This window comes from Ruditapes philippinarum, unplaced genomic scaffold (assembly GCF_026571515.1).
Source record: "Ruditapes philippinarum isolate M1 unplaced genomic scaffold, ASM2657151v2 ctg1286_1_1_1_1, whole genome shotgun sequence".
Classification (NCBI taxonomy): Eukaryota; Metazoa; Mollusca; class Bivalvia; order Venerida; family Veneridae; genus Ruditapes; species Ruditapes philippinarum.
The window spans coordinates 88,637-111,822 of NW_026863092.1; the positions used below are offsets into that span (position 1 = coordinate 88,637).

Here is a 23,186-nt window from a genome sequence, read left to right on the forward strand (position 1 = left end):
GTATTCCAAATTCTTGTAAGTTACAGTAAATTCCGTTATTCCCAATTCTGGTTACAGCAAATACATAATTCCCAATGCTGGAAAGTTACAGTAATTACATAATTCCCAATTCTGGTAAGTTACTGTAAATTACATATTCCCAACTCTGGTAAGTTACTGTAAATTACATTATTCCCAATTCTGGTAAAATACATTAGTCTAAGATTACATTATGCCCAATTCTGGTAAGTTACTCTAAATTCATCATAGATGACATACACGTTTCTCCATAGGCATAAATCTCTTTCTCTGTACTGTTGAATGGTAATAACGTTCCATTAGGAAATACGAAATCATTCACTTGGTTGTCATCATCGTTTCCAAACAGACCAGCCATTCTGTGATTTGTTCGGAATGTTTGTGGTATGGTCAATGATGCATCAAGCAGCTCAAGTGATATTCTTACATTTACAGTTATACCTGCAATTACAGCAATAATGTTTTGATATATAATATAAATTATAAAAAACCTAAATTTGACTGGTCAAATGTAATAGCAGGACGATGTATCAAATAGTCAACACTTTGACTCTAAATGCTTAACAACAAACCCGCAGCTCCACAGATTTCAGAAAAGGGGGGCATAATTCTAAAAAACTTCTTTGCTGAATTATTTGCCTTGACAGTAAACATTAGCATTTCAAGATTGAAGAATTTTTGAGAAAATTACTAAAGCATTAATATATGATAAGGGACTGTATTAAACAAAGCTATACACTGCACTGCATAATCCTCCCATTAGACATGCATTCAAATTTTGGTAGTGAACATGTATTCCAAGCTGAAAGTGAATATCTTTCCTTAGTAAACAATAAACTGGACCATTTGCTTAACACGTTGCTGGTGTGTAACAGCTATATATTGCACAGAATTGTGAAGTCATCCGAACATTGGACTGACAATTGGACGACTCAGGTATAATTTTGGACTCTGCAGGTCACTTATAATGTAACTGATTATGAAATTCTTCCTACGGTCATTAGCACTGTACCTCTGTTCTGGCATGTACAGAAGTTACCTGAGTAAACCTGCATTGTTTTCATGTATTACAGATATACACCTTAAAATAGGTACAGTCAATTAAAATGATTTGTTAACCATACTTAGCATGTATGTATGAAAGCAACAGAAACACTTACCATTAGAAAAAACAGCATCTAAACTTGTATCAGATATTTTGCGTATAATAATGTCTTTGTGAACAGTATTAGAAATATTTCCAAGAAAATCTAGTGTGTGATCCACCGCCTCTGATGATTTATAACTGTATAGAATAAATCCTGTAAAACAAAATAAATCTTAAAGGTCATATGTGGTGATATTAGTTAAGTGTAAATAGCCAACCAGTTCAGAGTGAGCTAGAGCTGAAGCAAAATTAAAGCGTGTGAAATTATATCTTCTTTCAGTGATTACAAAAGTTAATAGAATTTGATCTTAATTTTATGATTTAAGTAAATTTCTGAATGAAATTTCTGAAATAAATTTAATTCATGATCTATTTAAGTCTCTTAAATGCATTTAAAGGTAAGTTAATTTCTTAAAAACAATACAGGTAAATCACTCAGATAAGTTACAAATTATGTAAATTTGATTTAAGTTAATTTCTGAATACACTATAATCTAAGTAAATCTCTAACATACACAACTCAAGCAAATTTCTAAAATGAAAAAAAAAATGTTTTACACAGTGACCATAGTGCTGTAAAACTATTCATAATATCAGAAAATTACCATAATTATGAAAATACATTAATACTATTTAAAAACAATTCTTTACACCAAAAGAAAATGATACATAAGTTTCAGTACCATCTTTTGCAATGTTTTCCTCCACATGAAAATAACCACCGCTGATTTTATCCTCTGCCGAAAAAGCTGTAAAAACTGTTGCATTTATCCTTTCATTAGTTACTGTAGAGTTGATTGGTTCTGTGCGACCTTGATTAATAGAAAAAAGTGTTTTTTCTCCTAAAACATACCATTACAAAATATACAAAAACAATTAATTAGATATTCATACCATTACTCTACAAAGAGAAGAATGTATTGTACCTTTTAGAAACTCAAAATGACTGAGATAATGATTTGAGCTGTGTCATGACAAAACCAACATAATGTGTTTGCGACCAGCATGGATCCAGAGCAGCCTGCGCATCAGCGCAGTCTGATCAGAATCAATGCTGTTCTTTTAGAAACCCTATAACAAGAAGGAAACTGATAGCGAACAGCATGGATCCTGAAAAGACTGCTCAGATGTGCAGGCTGGTCTGGATCCATGCTGGTAGCAAACGCACTATGTTGGTTTTGTCATGACGCAGCTCAAATTTTCTAGTATGTGTAAGGACAATCTTGCATAATAAATGAGGAAAGGGAATAAAATGTAAAATTTACATAACTTACATAAAGCCATGATATTTTATGCATTTCAAAGATGCCAAAAGGAGTTAAAGGTAAAAAAAATGTAATTGATCATCAAATTATCATAAGGTCAATCATATTTAACCAATACCTGTTGTTTTTTTTAAATTCAAACATTCAATCAGTTAGCATAATGTGAGGTCAGATTGAAAGGTTTGAGTCCTTACAATGCTAAATATCTTAAATCCATCTTAAAACATGGACAGAATATCAAAATAACAATTCATTATTTTTAAAATATATAATATCAAATAATGAACAGATCAGGATCAGACAACACAAAATAGGAATTAAGTAGAACAGGAACGTACTACAATAAATGAATGGTTATTTTTCTATTTGTGTAAATTTCAACATATAAAGAATTGATATAAACTGATGAAAGATATGAACAAAGAAAAAGTATAATGACTATTTTACATCCTCCATCAAAACATGATTAATGAGTATCCAAAAAAGTACATATACCATATAATTAAATCATATAGACCATGTCATTTAACAGCGGGTATACCAAGGTCTTTTGCCAAATAAATATTAAGAGTAGGACATATACAGTGTAACCTTTGCAGAGCACCCATCTGTCTTCACAATAACAGAAAAAAATATTCTCAATATAAGAATTAATGCTTGATTTAATCTCTCTAAAGGAACACCTTTCAACAACAACCAAAATCTTTGCCTCCAACAGGGTCTTGCTTTGCAGAGGTTGAACTGTATAATGCTGGAAGTGTAAAGATTGAACATCATCTGATCAATTAACATTAATTTTGAAGACAATACCCTGCAATTCAAACACAACTTCTCCACTGGTGCTGTCATATATCCTCAGCAATGTATATTCCCCATGTCCGTTAAATGCATACTCTGCGCCATCAAGTGTTCTGATATGTGGATCACCAAACATAAAACCTGAAACCAACAATTTGAACAATATTTACCCTTATCCTCCTGTATTTCATATATATCCATTAGTCAATAGTTTTAATTTTTGGGACGGTCGGTTATCAATATTCAGGTGATGAAAATTAAAATTGATGAGCTTGGTAAAACACTGAGTGCCATGATTGATGATTGTGCTAACTGGCCTGACTCTGGACTGGTGGCAAAGGATAAAAAACCCTTCCGTTCCAGCAAGTGCAGGGTTGATATCCTCTTGTACTATACTAAGACATTTCAATTTTTTCTTTTTTGATCGGTTCACTACTACATTGCTCCAACACAGTATAGGTCATATGGCAACTTTCCAGCTTTACTAGTGAAAGAAGACCTTGTGTGCCTCTTTGTGCATTATTTCAGGCACAAGTGAGTAACTGAGAAGGATTATCAACCTTCTTTAAGCTAGCTGAAAGCTTCCTCACATGAAAGAATCCAAAGTCCCTGGCAGGATTCGAACTGAGAGCAGGGAGCATGAATCTTTTTCAAGAGTAGCTTTAAACCTTGACATATACTTTATCTAAATACAAATGCATTTAACAAGGCACCCAAATCATATTTTGCAACATGGAAAGTGAACACTTTGACAGTATGACAAACCTGGGGTAGGACTTTTGTAGTTTGTACAGTCGTCTATTGGTCTTAATGCAGTAAATAGTTCACATAAGTCACTCTGCTCACAACACCAACTGTAATGAAAACAAGAAATAGTACATGGTGTTTTTTTCTGTAAATGGTGACTCGGATGTCTTATGAGTGTTTAGTACACAGTAATAAATTAATTATAGGATAAAGTACCTAGTTAATTCATAGCTTAAAGGTCAGTTTAAAGAAATAAACAATTTCTTCATAGGTTTCACGTTTATGATGTAACATTTGTTCATAATTCTGTAAAGGGAAATTTCACTGTGTACTGTATAGGGGGAAAAAACTAATTAGATAATAACTATTATTTAGAATTATTATGTAAAGTTCATCCTTACAAGTTTAGTTCCTCCAAGCCTGACAATAATACAAAACAAGAGGGCCATGATGGCTCTGAAGATGCTCACCTGTATATAGGTCCCCCGGACGGGCCAATTTTAACCCAGGGGCTTTTATTTGAACAAACTTGGCAGACACCCATTTGAAGATGTTTCATGATAAATATCTAAGCTCTAGCTATATAAAGATTTTTACTATAATACACATATAGGGAAAAACAATGACCCTCCCCTTCCCGGCCCATCATGCTTAATATCTAAGCTCTAGCTATTTGGGCTTTTTAAAAGAAGATTTTTTAAATTTTTACTATATACAAAGAGGGAAAATCAATAAACCCCTGGGGCGGGGCCAATTTCGACCCCAGAGCTTTTATTTGTATAAATTTGGTAGTGAACCCCTGGGGCGGGGCCAATTTCGACCCCAGGGCTTTTATTTGTACAAATTTGGTAGACACTGACTAGACAATGTTTCATGCCAAATATTTTACCTCTAGCTCTTTCCTTTTTTTTAAAGAAGATTTGTTTAAGTTTTTTCTTTTGGTTGCCATGGCAACCAGAGTTTTGCATGGAATTAAATTAAAAGTTGACTACCAAAGGAACATTCCTGTGAAGTTTGGTTGAAATTGGCTTAGTGTTTTATGAGGAGATGTCGTTTAAAGCAAAAGTTTACGGACGGACGGTGGACGGACGGACGCCAGACGAAAAGCGATCACAAAAGCTCACCATGTCACTTTGTGACAGGTGAGCTAAAAACAGGATATAATTTCTATTAAGACTTCATTATCTTTAACTGTACAAAATGCAGTAACAAGAAAGGGAACCAAACATTTTATATTTAAATTTATCATATACTTACATATATGGTTCCATGTCATGTTTCTGGTAATCTATGGTAGCTCTTAGTGGGCTATAGTGACTGAGGAAACCAGCTCCAGGTATTGTAGTCAACAAACTTTGTGCAGCAGATTTGTCATAGCAACATAACTAGAATATATGGAAAAATCACTTTACTTAAAAACTTAGAATCTTGTTCATATACGAAATCATACTTAAAATATACTTTAAAGTATGTACCTTTCACCTAGTAAAAAAAATTGCTGTATTATTGCTCACCAAAACAGATATTGAATTTCCAAGATCTTGTTTTTTTGGACTCTGACGGCCAGTTACAATGTGCATGCCCCAATTCATTTAAAGAACATTCAGAGGATTTGATTTATGATTCTTAGTTTAAGGTTTGATAATGATCCATCCATATACAAATGAAAAGTGATCAGTAATTATAGTGAAGGCATATAAATTGGTGATGTTAAAGGGACTCCATGTACTTTGACATGATGGGACTGGAATAATCCAAGTATAAAATTTACTTACAAGTTATTCAGGTAATTCAAGTCATTTGCTCAATCCATTTTTCTAGAATTATCTACAAAATGACCCAAAAATTAAAGGATTTAACTCAATACAGGATTGGAGCAGTACCTTTAGATGCTTGCAAAAATCATGATCACAAAATAGACAAATATCGTTTTTTTTGCCGGTTTTTACATTTTTCATGCATTATCATACATAAATCGGTGTGAAAAGATGAATTAGACCTTTTAAATTTCATTCCGTTGGGCGAAAAGGCAAGATTTTAGCATTTTATCATTCAAGCGTCTTGTCCGGTATATACCGGAATACGGTATTTAGTGTGGTGCTCCAATCCTTTTTTTAGTCACACTCAAAATTAAAAGCCTTTGGGCTTTCAATGCTTCTTACACAAATCAGGCTAAAAATTACACTTAATTTTTTTTTTCAATTTAATTCCGAGCGTATCTTTTTCTTATTTTTTTCATATATTTTTGTTTAATGTGCTCTTAAGTTAATCAATGTAAAAATTTTAAATTTCACAGATTTGTAGGCCTTTGGGCCTCAGTGCATTTCCTTAACTTTTAGTCTACTGGCAACTACAGATTCTACCCATGTTACCAGTACATCCATCATGGACCATGTCATCAACTGTTCTATATTCAGTCAATATCTATTTTTTATACAGAATTTATTTTAGTTTGAGTCTGCAGGAAGCTTATACAGTACGCTCAGCGCGGCTTTTGCAAAACCCGCGTGACCCCGCGGATGAGGTTTACCGCGGACGAAAATTTGCTCAGATATTGTCCGCGTGACCCCGCGGACAGAAAATTTTCACCACCGCTGACATAAATCGGCGGCTGAAACCATTTCCCCCGCGGAACGCAGCGGTAAATTGCGGAGGAACGCGGCGGTCAAACACCGGTCAACGCGGTGGAAACCTTAAATTTTAAAAATTAATTACTGTATTTAAACATCAGTATACGTACGTACTGTAACGTGTACTGTACATATAACTATATGTAAAATTTGTTTGTTTGTTTTCTTTTTTGTTGTAATTAAAGTACATGTACAAATGCAGTGTATTTCTTGTTCTTCTTCTTCTAGTTATTGTGTTGGGTAATGTATAATATATATTCGACATCAAGATAAATCATTGTCGTCGCAACTTCATGGTAGTGAGAAACTTGAAGTCAAATAATGAAAAATTCGGCATATGACATTTATGAAAAAGATACTACAACAATTTATATGCCAGCTTTTGTTTCTTATTTAAAAACTTTGAAAACGTAACCCTCAACAATTTATTCAGGCAATATTCCATGACGTCTCTTTCAATTGTCAGATGCGTTTTACTGTTTCTGTTTATTTGCATGTTGATCATAAAGTCTATGAATATAAATACAAATAAAATCTTATAGATGGTTTAAATATCTTTTTCTTTTATTTCTAATATATGTACATGTATTTTATTTATGTCTTGTCTTGTATTCACACTCATCGACCTCTTACAGGACATGTACTGTAGCGTCAGTCATCATTTAGAAATCAGCACAAATGTCCTTTTTTTACTAAGTATCATATTTATGGCTCCCATATAGTTTAACAGCAATAATACTTTGAGAACCACAAGGAATAAAAGAGCAAAGATGACAATGATAAATGACGATTTCAGTTGTAAAAATATTGGTATGTGGACGAATAGTTTTGTGGACGTTTATAACAAAAATATTAAAAACAACAACAAAAACAGGTACAGCTGTAATTATTTTTATTTCAAATTCCATTCAAAAATTAAACGTATAATAACATTTAAGGAGACGATTGTGGTCAATTTTCAAGTCATTGTGTAAAAGAGATGACGTTAAAAAATAATAAAAACGTCTATTATTTTTGGAGGTTAATTTATACTGACCAACTGACCATGGCGTTCCCCCGCGGGAAACGGGTGACTGATTTTATCGACGAATGAAGAACAGTCGTCAGAATTTTGTCTGCGGTGGAAACAACTGAACACCGGGGATCGCGGGGGAAATTAGGCTTTCATCGCGGACGAACCCCCGCGTTTGTCCGCGATAAAAAAAATCGTCCGCGGTGGTATCGCGGAAAAAGCAAAACCCGCGGTGAGCGTACTGTAGCTTATAAACGCACTTTCGAATCCGTTCCTGAAACCAACCAGTATTGAGCAATGAGTGTAAAGTTTCTTGCCGAAGGAATCAAGGACTTGCCCCTGTCAGGGTTTGAACCCATTCGGCTAGAGATCATTAGATTACTAGTCCAGAGCGTTAACCCTCGGAGTTGCCTCATTATTTCTATTTTGAAATTTTCCAAAAAAATGATGAACGGATTTGTCTAAATAATGAAAGAAGGACAAGTTCATTTAAGATATTTAGCTTAATATATGTGTATAACAAAACTTAACATACTCGAATGCCTTTATCATCTAAGCTTGGGAAACTAGTTGAGTAGCACAAGCCGAAGCCAATTGAGACTGGCTCAAATCTTTTATCTTCTAATGCACTTTTTGCATTGCATGGGCAATTTGGTGTTAACTCATTTATTTGAGACATGTTAGCATTGAGCCCTGTGGTATTCGTCTCATCAAAACTCCAACTGTAACATTTGTTACGATAATTTATATGGGATGAAGGGCAATAATCCATTTTAAATAGCCATCTTCCTTTAGTATCTGAAATAATGAAAGAAGTAATTTTGACTTAAATTTTACAGAATTTAAATGAAAAATGTTTTGGATTAAATATAAAGACAACCTAAATTATAAAAATTCTGCACCACTCTTCTTAAAACTAATGTCAGCATTACTGATACATTCCTGAACACAATTTATAGGTATTTGTGTGGGTCACATGTTTTTTGGATTATTCTTATACATATGTAGTAAAATATAAGATTGAACACAATTGTAGCAAAGAGTAAAGTTATAATGAGAGTTATACCTTTGAACTCACCAGTTTATCTGGGCATTAAGTGTCACTTTAAAAAAATCTGTTTGAAAGTTTCTAAAAAAAACATTATTATTACCAAAGTAAAGGAGTTATTTACCATCTGTATTTGAGGATGAAAACAATACATATAAAAAATGTGTATCAATTAATTAAAGGATCATGAATGAGAATAAGCATGTATGGCAGTCATTTAACTTGTCCAATAAAGACAACACAGTGGTAAACACCAGTCTGAGAGAAAATGAACATTGCTTATAAACATGATAAATATTAAGTAACGCTAATAAAAGCTTAAATACCTAAAAAAAAAAAAATGTTCTGATTTTCTAAGTTAAAACAAATATTCATCTTACCTTTACTGCTGTTTTCTATATTGGTACTTTGGAAAGCCTCACTGTAAATATTTTTTGATAAAGATAGTGAATTTTCGTAGGATCTCTGGCTACATTGCCATGACATTGAAGCAGGCCTTTTAACAAGATTTTCTGTATTCCAATTATTCTCTCCGTAATTAAAGACTGCATAGTTATTCTGCCCATCTGTCATTATAACCAATTGGAATGTCATAAACTGAAAATATGATTATAAGAATAGTTACCCTGGCCATCTCATAAATTGAAATGTCATAAACTAAAAATATGTTAGTTAGCATAGTTTTTCTTGCCATCAGTCACTTGCTAACACCATTTGGAATGCCATAATGTGGAAATATGATAATTAGCAAAGTTTCTCTGCCCTGGACATCACAAACACCAAATCAATTGTAATATAAAATTAATCTTACAAATAGTAAATGTTTAAACATGTTATTAGTTTTAACATATACATGTATTTATTATAACTTGATTGCCAAATAAGTTCTTGCATCTTATATACATTACTTTGGTATCTGCTTCCTGGAATTAGCCAGTACTTTAAGTGTCATATAAGGACTCTGGAAATTATGATTGTGACACGAGTAGAGCTTGAACCCATGATAACTCGGTTGAGAGGCAGACAGTCCTTAACCACTAGGCAACCACTCCTCTTATGTTATTAATACTGGACATTAGGGCTGTTTATGAATGGATGTAGAAATAACAGATTGTCTAACCTCATTAGATGAAGTCTCATTCACATCTATAGGGACCATTTTCTCCCAAGTAATTACTACTGCCTGAAGTGGTTCAAATCCATCTAGACCTTTACTTTCACTCTTAAAATTCTGTATCAAAGATAGGTTATTGTTCCAACCACTTCCACTCGGAGCATACGTGTAGTAGGTCTGATACCAAACATTTGAAACATTTGTTTTGAACTTGAGGTCCGTCCAGAATGGTGCAATGATATGGGGTCGTATTCCACTTGTATCAGTTGGATCAACGGGTATTTTAGGCGGCCGTGGAGGGGCTGAACCCCATCTAGATCCAAGTATGACAAAGCCATTGACTGAAATCTGAAAGTCGATAAAATTGTTTTTGATTACAATACATAATTAAGTGAACTAAAAGAATGAAAACGTGCCTCATTATCAACATAATTCAAGTAATTCTATTGAAAGAAATTCAGGTTCCTTGTTTTTTTTTATTAAATCTTACACTTGACATCATGCAATGCATGTAGCTTAAAGGAAAATAAGCAATAAAGCAGGTATTTTCAAAAAGGTATGTGAAGTTAAACAGTTTAAATTAAACATATTTACAGTACCCTCACATTAAAAATTTAAGAAAAGCAAATGTGTAGAAAAAGCAAACATGTAGAAATCTTTTATTGGTATCATTGACCTCAAACCACTGACCCCTCGTTAAATCGAAAGGAACAAGACCATGCCTGTTATCTTTCTACCAAATATGGTATAGGCCTATGTCAATAAATAAAGGTTGTACTGGCATGTGAGCAGTTTCCGTACAGAAGCAGTACCCGTTTTTTTTCATTTAAAAGCTTGATTTTTACTTGCATTCTTCAAAAATTGATATCAACTCAAGCAGATGCATAAACGAGACAAAATCTAAGAGTGAGTTCTGCAGTATGTATAAAAAGTTTCATTTTGAATCACTTTCACCTGTGCATTGTCAAAACGTAACCTTGTTTACTTTGGGGGATTCCGTCCTTGCGAGCATGCGCAAAAATACTTACACATGAGGCCTGTTAGAGGGTTTTCCACTAATACCACCTGTGTACAAACATGTAGGCAATGCGATGAAAACTTGTTTAATTATCAGAATTTTGACCTATATTACTATATCAAATAATTTTATGGCTGTAATTTGTAAAATACCATGCATACAAGCATGCCATTGCATGTGAATGCGTTGGGGTAACGGTACCGGGTAATAGATACCAGTGTTTAGTCTACGCCTTATTTCCAGAATTACATCTATTTAGCTCTGGGGAAAATGGTCTGTTCAACAATTATAAATGAAAAATAGGTCTGATATAACAACATTGTGTAATAATAATGGGTTATATATTATGTACAGGAACTACTTCTCTTCATACAAAATAATGGATAATTTGGGTACCCCATATGAAGCCTCATAGCTAGGGGTTATTCTATGTTTAGAACATAATGGAATTTCCATGATGACTGTGATGAGCCGAATATTTATTTGTAATATTCAATTTTTTGGTAAAATAATTTTTAAGTTAATACGATTTTTGAACGGGAACTGCTCGCATGCCAGTATGGACAAAAGTGTAAAAATCTAAAAAAAACTATTTTTACAACATTATGTAAGACATGAATCTAAGTTACTTTGTAATACAACTTTTTGTACAATGCGCTGAGATATTATGCTATTCTGCACATGTGCAATATGTCGTCTCTAGACGCCAGATTCTAAATCTTGGTATCTGTAGCTTTGGCACGTCAATATTATTATATTTTGACTAACATAAGTCACTTTGTAACAATTATGATCTAGATAGATCTATACCAGTCTAGATTTTTATGGAATATGACTTAATAATTTGAATGATCATCATTGATATCGAAAAACGATTTTAAGGCAATATGATATAGAAGTGTAGCAAGTAGCCTACATGGATCCGTGATATAAAGTCAACATTTTGTTCAAAAAGTAAAAACGTCATCATAACGCAAAACATCGAAAACGAAATTACAAAGCTATGATTTAAAAATCACATGCCTTTATACATCTATAGTTCATTGGAATTAATAAACATTTTTACCTGAACAGCTAATATGATTGCAAATGGCGTTTAAATTCAAAGGGCAAATACACATGCCTACTTGTCGGAGGGCGCAGTCTAAAACGCGGACGCTTTAAGCGGACAATATAAACATATAGGGAAAACGCTGATGATATAGACAAAGAGGAAAAAAGCGGACGATATAGATATATAGTGTAAAATGACTGAGCATAGTTAAATTCATATTAAAGGCTAATAATTGGCTTTTATAAAGTAATATCTGAAAGGTGTAATTATTATAATAATTAAAAAAGACTTTAGTTTATTTATTTGTTCAAATTAATCAATGATATTCCCCATTGTAATCTTTATCAACCTGAATAAGATATGAATTTTCTTGAACAATCATGTTATGTTCTACCAGACAATAAAACAGTAAGAAATGTATAAATTATATATTTATGTATATACTGATTCCATTTTTTTTATTTAAATAAAGTGTCCACGTGTCACTTGTATATTTGATATAATCCTGCACGTGTTTAATTTCATCATACACATGATACTTTATACCATATTTCATCAAGTCGAAATAGAAAACGCGGACAATATAGACATATAGTGAAAAGCGCGACGATATAGATATAGAGGGAAAACGCTGACGAAATAAATGTAAAGAACGGGAGAATAGAAAACTGTTATGAATAAAAAAATATCTGGCTTCTACCATGTATATAAGTAATTTATATCAATTAACTTTCTTTAATTCATAATATTTTTTAGTTTTATTTATATTTTATCCATTAAGTAAATAAAAAAACTTTCTGCTATAAATACCAATCAACTAATTAAAGTATCCACGTGTCACCTGTGTATTTGACTTAATCACGCACCGACACTTGTATATTTCAAGTAATCATACATCTCACCCTTGTACAATTAATAAAGTGGCTACAGAAAATGCGGACAATATAGACATATAGTGAAAAAGCGGACGATATAGATATAGAAGGAAAACGCTGACGAAATAAATGTATAAAACGGGAGAATAGAAAACTGTTATAAATAAAAAAATATCTGGCTTCTACCATGTATATATTTAATTTATATCAATTAACTTTCTTTAATTCATAATATTTTTAGCTTTATTTATATTTTATCCATTATGTAAATAAAAGAAACTTTTTACTACAAATACCAATCAACTAATTAAAGTATCCACGTGTCACCTGTGTATTTGACTTAATCACGCACCAACACTTGTATATTTCAAGTAATTACACATCTCACCCTTGTACAATTAATAAAGTGGCTACAGAAATTGCGGACAATATAGACATATAGTGAAAAAGCGGACGATATAGATATAGAAGGAAAACGCTGACGAAATAAATGTATAAAACGGGAGAATAGAAAACTGTTATGAATAAAAAAATATCTGGCTTCTACCATGTATATAATTAATTTATATCAATTAACTTTCTTTAATTCATAATATTTTTTAGCTTTATTTATATTTTATCCATTATGTAAATAAAAGAAACTTTTTACTATAAATACCAATCAACTAATTAAAGTATCCACGTGTCACCTGTGTATTTGACTTAATCACGCACCAACACTTGTATATTTCAAGTAATTACACATCTCACCCTTGTACAATTAATAAAGTGGCTACAGAAAATGCGGACAATATAGACATATAGTGAAAAAGCGGACGATATAGATATAGAAGGAAAACGCTGACGAAATAAATGTATAAAATTTGAGAATAGAAAACTGTTATAAATAAAAAAAAAATATTTGGCTTCTACCATGTACATAATTAATTTATATCAATTAACTTTCTTTAAATCATAATATGTTTTAGTTTTATTTATATTTTATCCATTAAGTAAATAAAAGAAACTTTCTGCTATAAATACCAATCAACTAATTAAAGTATCCACGTGTCACCTGTGTATTTGACTTAATCACGCACCAACACTTGTATATTTCAAGTAATTACACATCTCACCCATGTACAATTAATAAAGTGGCTACAGAAAATGCGGACAATATAGACATATAGTGAAAAAGCGGACGATATAGATATAGAAGGAAAACGCTGACGAAATAAATGTATAAAACGGGAGAATAGAAAACTGTTATAAATAAAAAAATATCTGGCTTCTACCATGTATATAAGTAATTTATATCAATTAACTTTCTTTAATTCATAATATTTTTTAGTTTTATTTATATTTTATCCATTAAGTAAATAAAAGAAACTTTCTGCTATAAATACCAATCAACTAATTGAAGTATCCACGTGTCACCTGTGTATTTGACTTAATCACGCACCAACACTTGTATATTTCAAGTAATTACACATCTCACCCTTGTACAATTAATAAAGTGGCTACAGAAAATGCGGACAATATAGACATATAGTGAAAAAGCGGACGATATAGATATAGAAGGAAAACGCTGACGAAATAAATGTATAAAACGGGAGAATAGAAAACTGTTATGAATAAAAAAATATCTGGCTTCTACCATGTATATAATTAATTTATATCAATTAACTTTCTTTAATTCATAATATTTTTTAGCTTTATTTATATTTTATCCATTATGTAAATAAAAGAAACTTTCTGCTATAAATACCAATCAACTAATTAAAGTATCCACGTGTCACCTGTGTATTTGACTTAATCACGCACCAACACTTGTATATTTCAAGTAATCACACATCTCACCCTTGTACAATTAATAAAGTGGCTACAGAAAATGCGGACATTATAGACATATAGTGAAAAAGCGGACGATATAGATATAGAAGGAAAACGCTGACGAAATAAATGTATAATATTAATACTTGATGCCTCCGAAGATAAATAGTGATAAAGCGAACTCAGAGTCGAAGAAAAAGCGAGGAAAAAGGAAAGTTATTTCACCGATAAACTTAGATAACACAGACTTTACACACATAACGGGGGAAACCGGTTTGACCAGTGGTCAGGAAACGGACAGTACACAAAGTGTGAGTAAACAAAACAAACGACTTAATACTTCTTCGCCGGACTATTTCAAATTTGGCGCAAAGACTTATGAAATGGATAACAATATACCATCCAGTATGGCATACATCCCTCCCATTCCGAACCCTTTAAACATGACATTCATGCCACCACAGTCATACATGCCTTTCAATGCTGCCGGTGTACAGAGTATCAGCCCGCCACCTTGGGCTGCTGATTTGATAAACGATATGAAACAAATTAAAAAGTCAATGTCTAAAATTGATAGTATTGAAAAAGCCGTAAATAGGGTATGTTTGAAAGTGGATACATTAGAAACTAAAGTCAAAGACATTGACATACGAGTTGAACAAACTGAAGCATCATGTACATTCATAAATCAGGAAACTGAGGAAAGTAAGAAGAAGTTAGAGTCGGCAAAGCAAGAAATTAAAAGGCTAGGTGAAAAATGTAAAAATTTCCAGGAAATGGTGAACAATCTTGAAGCCAAAAACCAACAACTCGAATCAAAAGTTAATGATGTGGAATTTCATGGATTAAGAGAAAATCTTATGTTTTATGGATTAAAAGAAGAAGTTGACGAGGACTGTGAGCAAACGATAAAAAGGTTCATTAAAGACAATCTGAATATAACGGATGATATACAAATTGATTTCGTAAATAGAATTGGTTCAAAAGAAGGAAAGGGACCCAGGCCTATTTGGTAAAAATTTAATCGGCTAAAGGATAGGGAATTGATCCGAAAACATCTTTTGAACGAAAAGAGCATTTAAAATCTTTGAAAGCTGGTGTAGGAGTACAACTCACTAAATCAACTCTAGAAAAAAGGCAAGCGTTAAATCATATTATGCGGAGAGAAAAAGCAGCCGGAAATAAGATCAAGTGGATCGGTGATAGACTTTTTGTTCAACATAAAGACAGTGAGGAATTTAAGCAAATCACAAACTAGGGATGTCGAGAGGAGCTTAAGTGTATCTCATGGAATGTTAATGGCTTATTGAGAAAGATAACTGATGATGAATTTATTAAATACATAAATTCGTTTGACCTAATTTTGTTAAGCGAAACATGGATTAGTAAAACACATACATACAATATAGATATCGAAGGATATAGCAGTGTTCATATTTTTGGTAATAAAAGCATAGGAACTAAGAAAGGTCGATATAGTGGAGGACTCTCAATATATTTTCGTAATAAGTTAAAAAGTAAAATATCTGTTATTGAAAAGAACAATGATGGACTTTATATGGCTTAAAATTTCTCATGATGTTTTTGATTTCAATGAAGATGTATTTTTATGTAATTTGTATATTCCGCCGAAAGGCTCAAATGTATTAAATCATAAAGAAGTAGATTTTTTTGAAGAAATTGAAAAGGTATAGAAAAATATAGTAAATAAGGAAAAGTCTATGTAATAGGAGACTTCAATTCAAGAACGTCCGATTTAAATGATATTTTAGAGTATGATAGATACCTTGATATTGATAATGATGATGATTTAATGGTTGAAATTAGTAATATACCAATACGTATAAATCAAGATAATTGTATTGATAATAATGGAAAAAAATTAATTTCTATGTGTAAAAGTACAGGATATATCATACTTAATGGTCGAATACATGGAGATCAAGGTAAAGGTGACTTTACCTTCTGCTCAGCACGTGGACTTAGTGTAACTGATTATCTTTTATCACATTTTTTGAATTATAGTTTTATTTCTGATTTTGATTTTAATATTCTAGAATGGAATGAATTTTCGGATCATGCACCTTTATATTTTACCTTTAATAGAAAATGTCGTCTATTTAATGATCAGACATATAGCAGGGTTAAAGAAAATGTTACTGAAAACAAAATAATTTGGGATAATGACAAAGTAAAAGATTTTTTAGAACTTCTACTTGCAAATAAAACTGATATAGATTCCTGCGTTGGGGATAACTATACTGTTGAAACACAGACCGAGACACTTTCAAACTATTTGTATTCTAATGCTATGAAAATATTCGGAAAGGATGTCCCTGTTTCGGATATACAAATTCGTATCATGTTATCTCTAGCTATGTGCCGACACGATTAATCAGTAGCGTGTTGTTCACACTTATATAATTACCGTTAATTTGCAGCACGCTTCTGCTTATATTGTATTAATAAAAAACAACAGCCTGTCATTACTTATTTATATCAATAATTTATGATTAAAAATTACTCTTACAAACTTTTGATTTTGAAAAATCAAGGCTTTCTTTATTTTGCGAACAAAAATTTTGTCCGCCTACTGCACATAAAGACAGACAAAAACAATGCCAAAATGAAATACATATCCTTAATTACATATCAGCTGTTGCCAATTTAGTACCATCATTGTAATTCTAAAGACATTCATTTGATCCATTTGTTTCATATATTAGTTTTCAATATTTAGAAATTCCGAAAAATGTGTCATATAAATATAATATAAAATTCATTGACATTCAATCATAAATTACTTTAATATTTCTCCCAATTTGCTAATTTATTATATTTTTTTATATATTAAAGTATCCAATTACACATCATTTTTATAAACTTCATCAATGCCCAAAATCATCACCAATTAGTCTACACTATATATCTATATCGTCCGCTTTTTTCCTCTTTGTCTATATTGTCAGCGTTTTCCCTATATGTTTATATTGTCCGCTTAAGGCGTCCGCGTTTTAGACAGGCCCCTTGTCGGAAAATGGAGAGCAAAAAATGGCTGCAGTTAAATTACAGTAGGTAACTAAATACTTTTTAACTGGCGCCTGGACTCCTGCTGGGTTTTCTTTTATAAAACTCAGGCTTGTTTTTGTTTGTGTTTGCGTTTGTTTACCCTCGCCACCAGAAAGAGACCATATGGGCAGGAACTCTGGAACAGGACCGCATATTGCGGCGCATAAATCCGAATCCGTACCGGCTTTACATATTGTTTGTCCGACCTTTGAATATCTTTTCATATTATGCGAGCGGGTGGTCTTTAATTATCTAATCTCAATTTAATATAATCTGCTAATTTAAAAATCAGTCAAATTTACGGTATATTGAAAAAAGAATTTTTTATAATACCGTAAAATTTGACCAGTTTTAAAAGAGACAGATTGGGTTCAATTGATAATATATTTTTTGAGTCCATACACTCGGATAATACTAAAAGATATTTAGATGTAGCAGAAACATTTTTAAAAACCGTTACACGATCGAAAATATGCGCCGCAATCTGCGGTCCCGTTCTCGAGTTCCTATGGCAAAAACTCAGGCCAATACGCATATGTGAGCCACGCAGACGCTTTTAGCTGATCACGGCAGATTCAAGCGTCTGCATAATACTGTGGTGTTAAATTAGAGCCCCTCGAATGTGATAATGTATGTGTATCTTTTAGACTCTTTTATTAGCATAAAATAGGCATACAGAAGCTTAAATGATGTAAAATTGTAACAAGCCTAATAAGCATTTTTGAATTATCGGGATAAATTATACAGGACATTTTTTCCCTCTGTAGCAGGGCCTCTTCCCCTCTGGAAAATTCTTTAAAATCATGCAGTCTTCGATCCTCTTGAATTCAGTTTTCATCCTCTTTTCAAAATTTAAGGGCAGGGTCCCTTCCCCTAGCTGACAATGGTTGACAACAGCATCATTCATATTACTAAATTATTAGTATTCTTTAGTGACAGAACCAAAGAAGAATGGTCTTTAACCATCAGCTGGTATTCATAGCAAGCTAGGCTGTCATTTATAAATATTGCTCTTGTTAGTTCTGGATACATCAATTAATTGTATTGAGGTATAGGTTGAAGACAAGAATATTTATGGAATCGTGGACATTATATCTACGGAGCTTAACAATTTAAGTGCAATATGAGACGTATCAGGTGTAAATAAAAAGTTTAGACGAAGAGGAGTTATCAGTTGGGTTCTGTAATAAATTCCATTTTTAACATCATTTTTATTTCGCTTTTAATAAAAAACTTACATGAAGCTGCCTTGACCATTCACATCCGCATGCAAATCCAATTGGCGTGTCAATAGGACCGTAGAAATCGTCATTTCCAGTAACTTCAATAGCTCGGTCGTTGTTGACAGAACCATATTCTATGACTGTGGCTGGGGAAGAATCAAATGTATATAAACTCATGCTCATGAATGAAATACTGTGAATTCATTTGATTTCGTGGGCATGAAGTTTCGTGGTTTTGTCAAATTCGCAGATTGTCTACTTTTTTTTAAAGTAATGCAAATAATGTAATGATTTACAGCCGCCGAAATAAAATTTGTCGGATTTAAAATTCATTAATTTAATTACCCACGAAAACCACGAAAATTAGTGCCGCACGAACAATTAAAAGTTTGCAGTAGTTAAAACGATATTCACACGTTATGAACAAAAAAAACAACAACAAAAAACACAAAGACTGAATTAGTGTACTAGTTAATAACCAAGGTATTGCTTGAAGTGGTGTCTGCGTATTTAGAAAAGTAAGAGAGAATCTGTTTGCCGCATTAATATTGAGTATTTTTTAAGCGTTGGTGAAAAATTCCATATAAGTACTTAAAACATTAGAAAAATAAGTGGATAATGTGAAAAATGAGGTTTCATTTAATTACACAAAATTAACAGACCTTTTGGCAAACGTTTTAAAATCTTAAAAACTAATAAAGAATAATATATGAATAATATATACTTGAGAAACTTGGTGGTTTTGACGTCGTTGTGGACGACTTTCCAGTGCTTGATGTTGTCGATGTTAAAGGTGGTGCTGCTCGTGTATTGGGTACTGTGGCATTTGTTGTTGGCTGTTCCGTTGTTATTGATGTTGTAGTTACGACTGATGACGAAGGTGCTATCACGGATAAAGATGACACTGTTGACGTGACTGGAAAGCTTGAGGCAGTAAAAAATGGGGTCGATGATGTAGGAGATGCTAGTTTTATAGAGGAACTTGACGTTGCTACAATTGTAGATTCAGTAGTCAGAGGCACTGTCGATAATATTCCAGTTGTTTTTAATGAACTGTCTGTGGACGGTATTATTACCGAAGAAAGAGATATGCTTGATGTTATTTCGCTTTTCAAAACCGAGTCATTAGTTTTTACTTGTGACGACGAAGGCGTAATAACTGTAGTCGGATGCACTGTTGACAGATTTTCAACACTAGATGTTGATTTCGGTCGAGATATTGTTGGTGATATAGTTGGCAACAGCGTGGCTGATGTAGGTGAGATGGAAATACTGAATGTAGTCGCATCAGTCTGTATTTGGGATGACATATCAGATGTTGTAACTGATGACGATGTTGAAATTATTGTTTCTGTAAGGGATTCTTTTGGAGAACTTGAAGAATCGGAAGATAAGATCATTGATGACGAAGACAATAATGTTGTTGTTAAAGGGATGGTTGACTGTTCATGTTTGGTCGTCACGGGAATAGAAGAACTAGACACGACAATCTTTGATGACGACGATGCTGTAGGTGACGCAAGATTGACAGACGAACTCGATTTTGCTGCAATTGTCGATTCAGTTGTCAGAGGCACTGTTGATAATATTTCTGTTGTTTGTAATGAACTGACTGTAGACGGTAATATTACTGTAGAAAGAGGTATGCTTGATGACATTTTGCTTGTCGAGACTGAGTCATTAGTCTTTACTTGTGACGACGAAGGCGTAATAACTGTAGTCGAATGCACTGTTGACAGATTTTCAACACTTGAAGTTGATTTCGGTCGAGATATTGTTGGTGATATAGTTGGCAACAGCGTGGCTGATGTAGGTGAGATGGAAATACTGAATGTAGTCGCAGCAGTCTGTATTTGGGATGACATATCAGATGTTGTAACTGATGCCGATGTTGAAATAATTGTTTCTGTAAGGGATTCTTTCGGAGAACTTGAAGAATCGGAAGATAAGATCATTGATGACGAAGACAATAATGTTGTTGTTAAAGGGATGGTTGACTGTTCATGTTTGGTCGTCACGGGAATAGGAGAACTAGACACGACAATCTTAGATGACGACGATGCTGTAGGCGACGCAAGCTTGACAGAGGAACTCGATTTTGCTGCAATTGTCGATTCAGTTGTCAGAGGCACTGTTGATAATATTTCTGTTGTTTGTAATGAACTGACTGTAGACGGTAATATTACTGTAGAAAGAGGTATGCTTGATGACATTTTGCTTGTCGAGACTGAGTCATTAGTCTTTACTTGTGACGACGAAGGCGTAATAACTGTAGTCGAATGCACTGTTGACAGATTTTCAACACTAGAAGTTGATTTCGGTCGAGATATTGTTGGTGACATAGTAGGCGACAGGGTGGCTGATGTCGGTGAGATGGAAACACTGAATGTAGTCGCAGCAGTCTGTATTTGGGATGACATATCAGATGTTGTAACTGTTGAATGAAGCTGTGATGACTTACTATTTGTGCTATCAAATTTCACTGACGAAACGGAACTTGAATGTAATAGAGATGTCGATGGTATAGTAATTGTTGTAGGCATCTTTGAGAATGTCGAGTCACCTGACGAGGAGCTTATATCGACTGAAGAAGTGAATATTTGTGTCGATAAGGAAGTCATTGATGGAGGTAAAGTTGATTTTGTACTTTTGGATATCGGAATGGCAGAACTAGACACGACAATCTCTGATGACGATGTTGAAATTATTGTTGCTGTAACGGATTCTCTCTCAGAACTTGAAGAATCGGAAGATATAATCTTTGATGACGAAGGTAAAAATGTTGTTGTTAAAGAGATTGTTGACTGTTTATGTTTAGTCGACACGGAAAAAGAACTAGACTCCCCTCGTTTAGATGATGGCGATAACGTTGACAGCATTATTGTTGATGTTGACATTTCTTTTGATTGGGAACTTGAAGAAAACGGAGGCACTGTCGATGATGACAAAGGCAATGACTGTGTATCTGTAGATGTCACATGAATAGCCGAAGTAGTCACGCTTGCTTCTGATAATGACGATGGCGTAATAGTTGTTGTAAAGGTAGAAGACAAATCGGGAGATGAGGACGAAGGCAACACCGATGTAGATAAAGGTAAAGTTGACAATGTATCTGTATATGCCTTTGTGATAGAAGAACTATCCAGCTTTGTGATTGATGTTGATTGTGACACTATCGTGGTTTTAAAGGACGGCGAAGTAGACACATCCGAAAAAGAAAGAGATGAAGACGAAGACAATACATTTGTGAATGAAGGTAAAGTTGACTGTGTTTCTTTTGATTTCGCAGTTAATGTAATAGATGAACTAGTCACTGTTGCTATTGGTATTGACGATGTCACAATCGTTGTTGTTAATGAAAAACTAGATGAAACAGAAGTCTGAAGTGATGATGGCGAAGGCAAGGCAGTGGTGGTTTCAGTGATAAATTTTGAAGACGAATGTAATTGCGATGATGTTGAAGGCTGTAATGTTGGTGTAAGCGATACTGTGTTTGTTGCTATTGATCCGGTTATCACAGTAATTGATGTTTCATATGACATTGTTTGTTTTGATTCGGTTGACACTATTGTTGTTGTAAAAGATTCGGTTGAAGACATTGCTGCCGTAGGAGATAGTTTTGTAATTAATGTTGATGGAGAACCTGTTGTTGTTCTTGTTGTAGTTGTTGTTGCAGACAGCACTGTGACTGATGCCGAAACAGAAGGAGTTAATGAACTTGAATCAGTCTGTGCTTGGGATGATCTTGTCGAAGGTAGCACGGACGAATTATTTTGAGAAGATGTCATTGTGGTTTGCAATTCTGTTGAAAAATGTGTTATTGTTGGGGTTGTTGTTGTCGTTGTCGTAGTGGTCGCTTCAGCTGACATTAATGCTGTTGTTTTAGACAATTCAGTCAACATTGTGGATGGGGAGCCTGTTGTAGTTCGTGTTGTTGTTGTTGTAGCAGTCAGCTCTAATGTAGATGATGGGGAAATGTGAGATGATGTTTCCGTTGTAATTATCATTATTGATGGTGTAACTGTTGTTCCTGTTTCGGATATCGCTGTTGACATGACCGATGTTGGTGAAACTGTTGCTTGAACTCCTGTCTGTTGAGCTATATACAAAACAAAACAAACGAATAAATGTAATTTTTGAAATAGCATTACGGAACATAAATGAATTTTCATAAAACATTATTAATAAAGCATGATATTAAACCTTAACCATTTTCTTTTGGAAGACTTTTAATACTGCATAACCAAGTAACTTTTGAAAATTTCATATATTCATACCATGAATTCATGATTATCCAAAGAAAACCCAGTTATGAACGTGCAGCATTACACATATAAAAAGTTTATGTATACATGT

At 33.3% G+C, this 23,186-nt stretch overlaps 1 protein-coding gene across 1 annotated transcript in view; it reads right to left on the reverse strand.

Moving 5' to 3' along the window:
- LOC132721124 (serine-rich adhesin for platelets-like) overlaps positions 1–23,186 on the reverse strand; it is a 78,502-nt gene that overhangs the window by 29,634 nt on the left and 25,682 nt on the right. The window contains exons 6-16 of the mRNA XM_060705379.1: positions 19,555–22,929; positions 18,846–18,976; positions 9,786–10,127; positions 9,046–9,262; positions 8,153–8,415; positions 5,233–5,360; positions 3,994–4,082; positions 3,241–3,369; positions 1,849–1,977; positions 1,179–1,319; positions 259–459 (exon numbers count right to left, since the gene is read on the reverse strand). Coding sequence (XP_060561362.1) covers positions 259–459; positions 1,179–1,319; positions 1,849–1,977; positions 3,241–3,369; positions 3,994–4,082; positions 5,233–5,360; positions 8,153–8,415; positions 9,046–9,262; positions 9,786–10,127; positions 18,846–18,976; positions 19,555–22,929 — 5,145 coding nt within the window. The remainder of the gene's footprint in view (positions 1–258; positions 460–1,178; positions 1,320–1,848; positions 1,978–3,240; positions 3,370–3,993; positions 4,083–5,232; positions 5,361–8,152; positions 8,416–9,045; positions 9,263–9,785; positions 10,128–18,845; positions 18,977–19,554; positions 22,930–23,186) is intronic.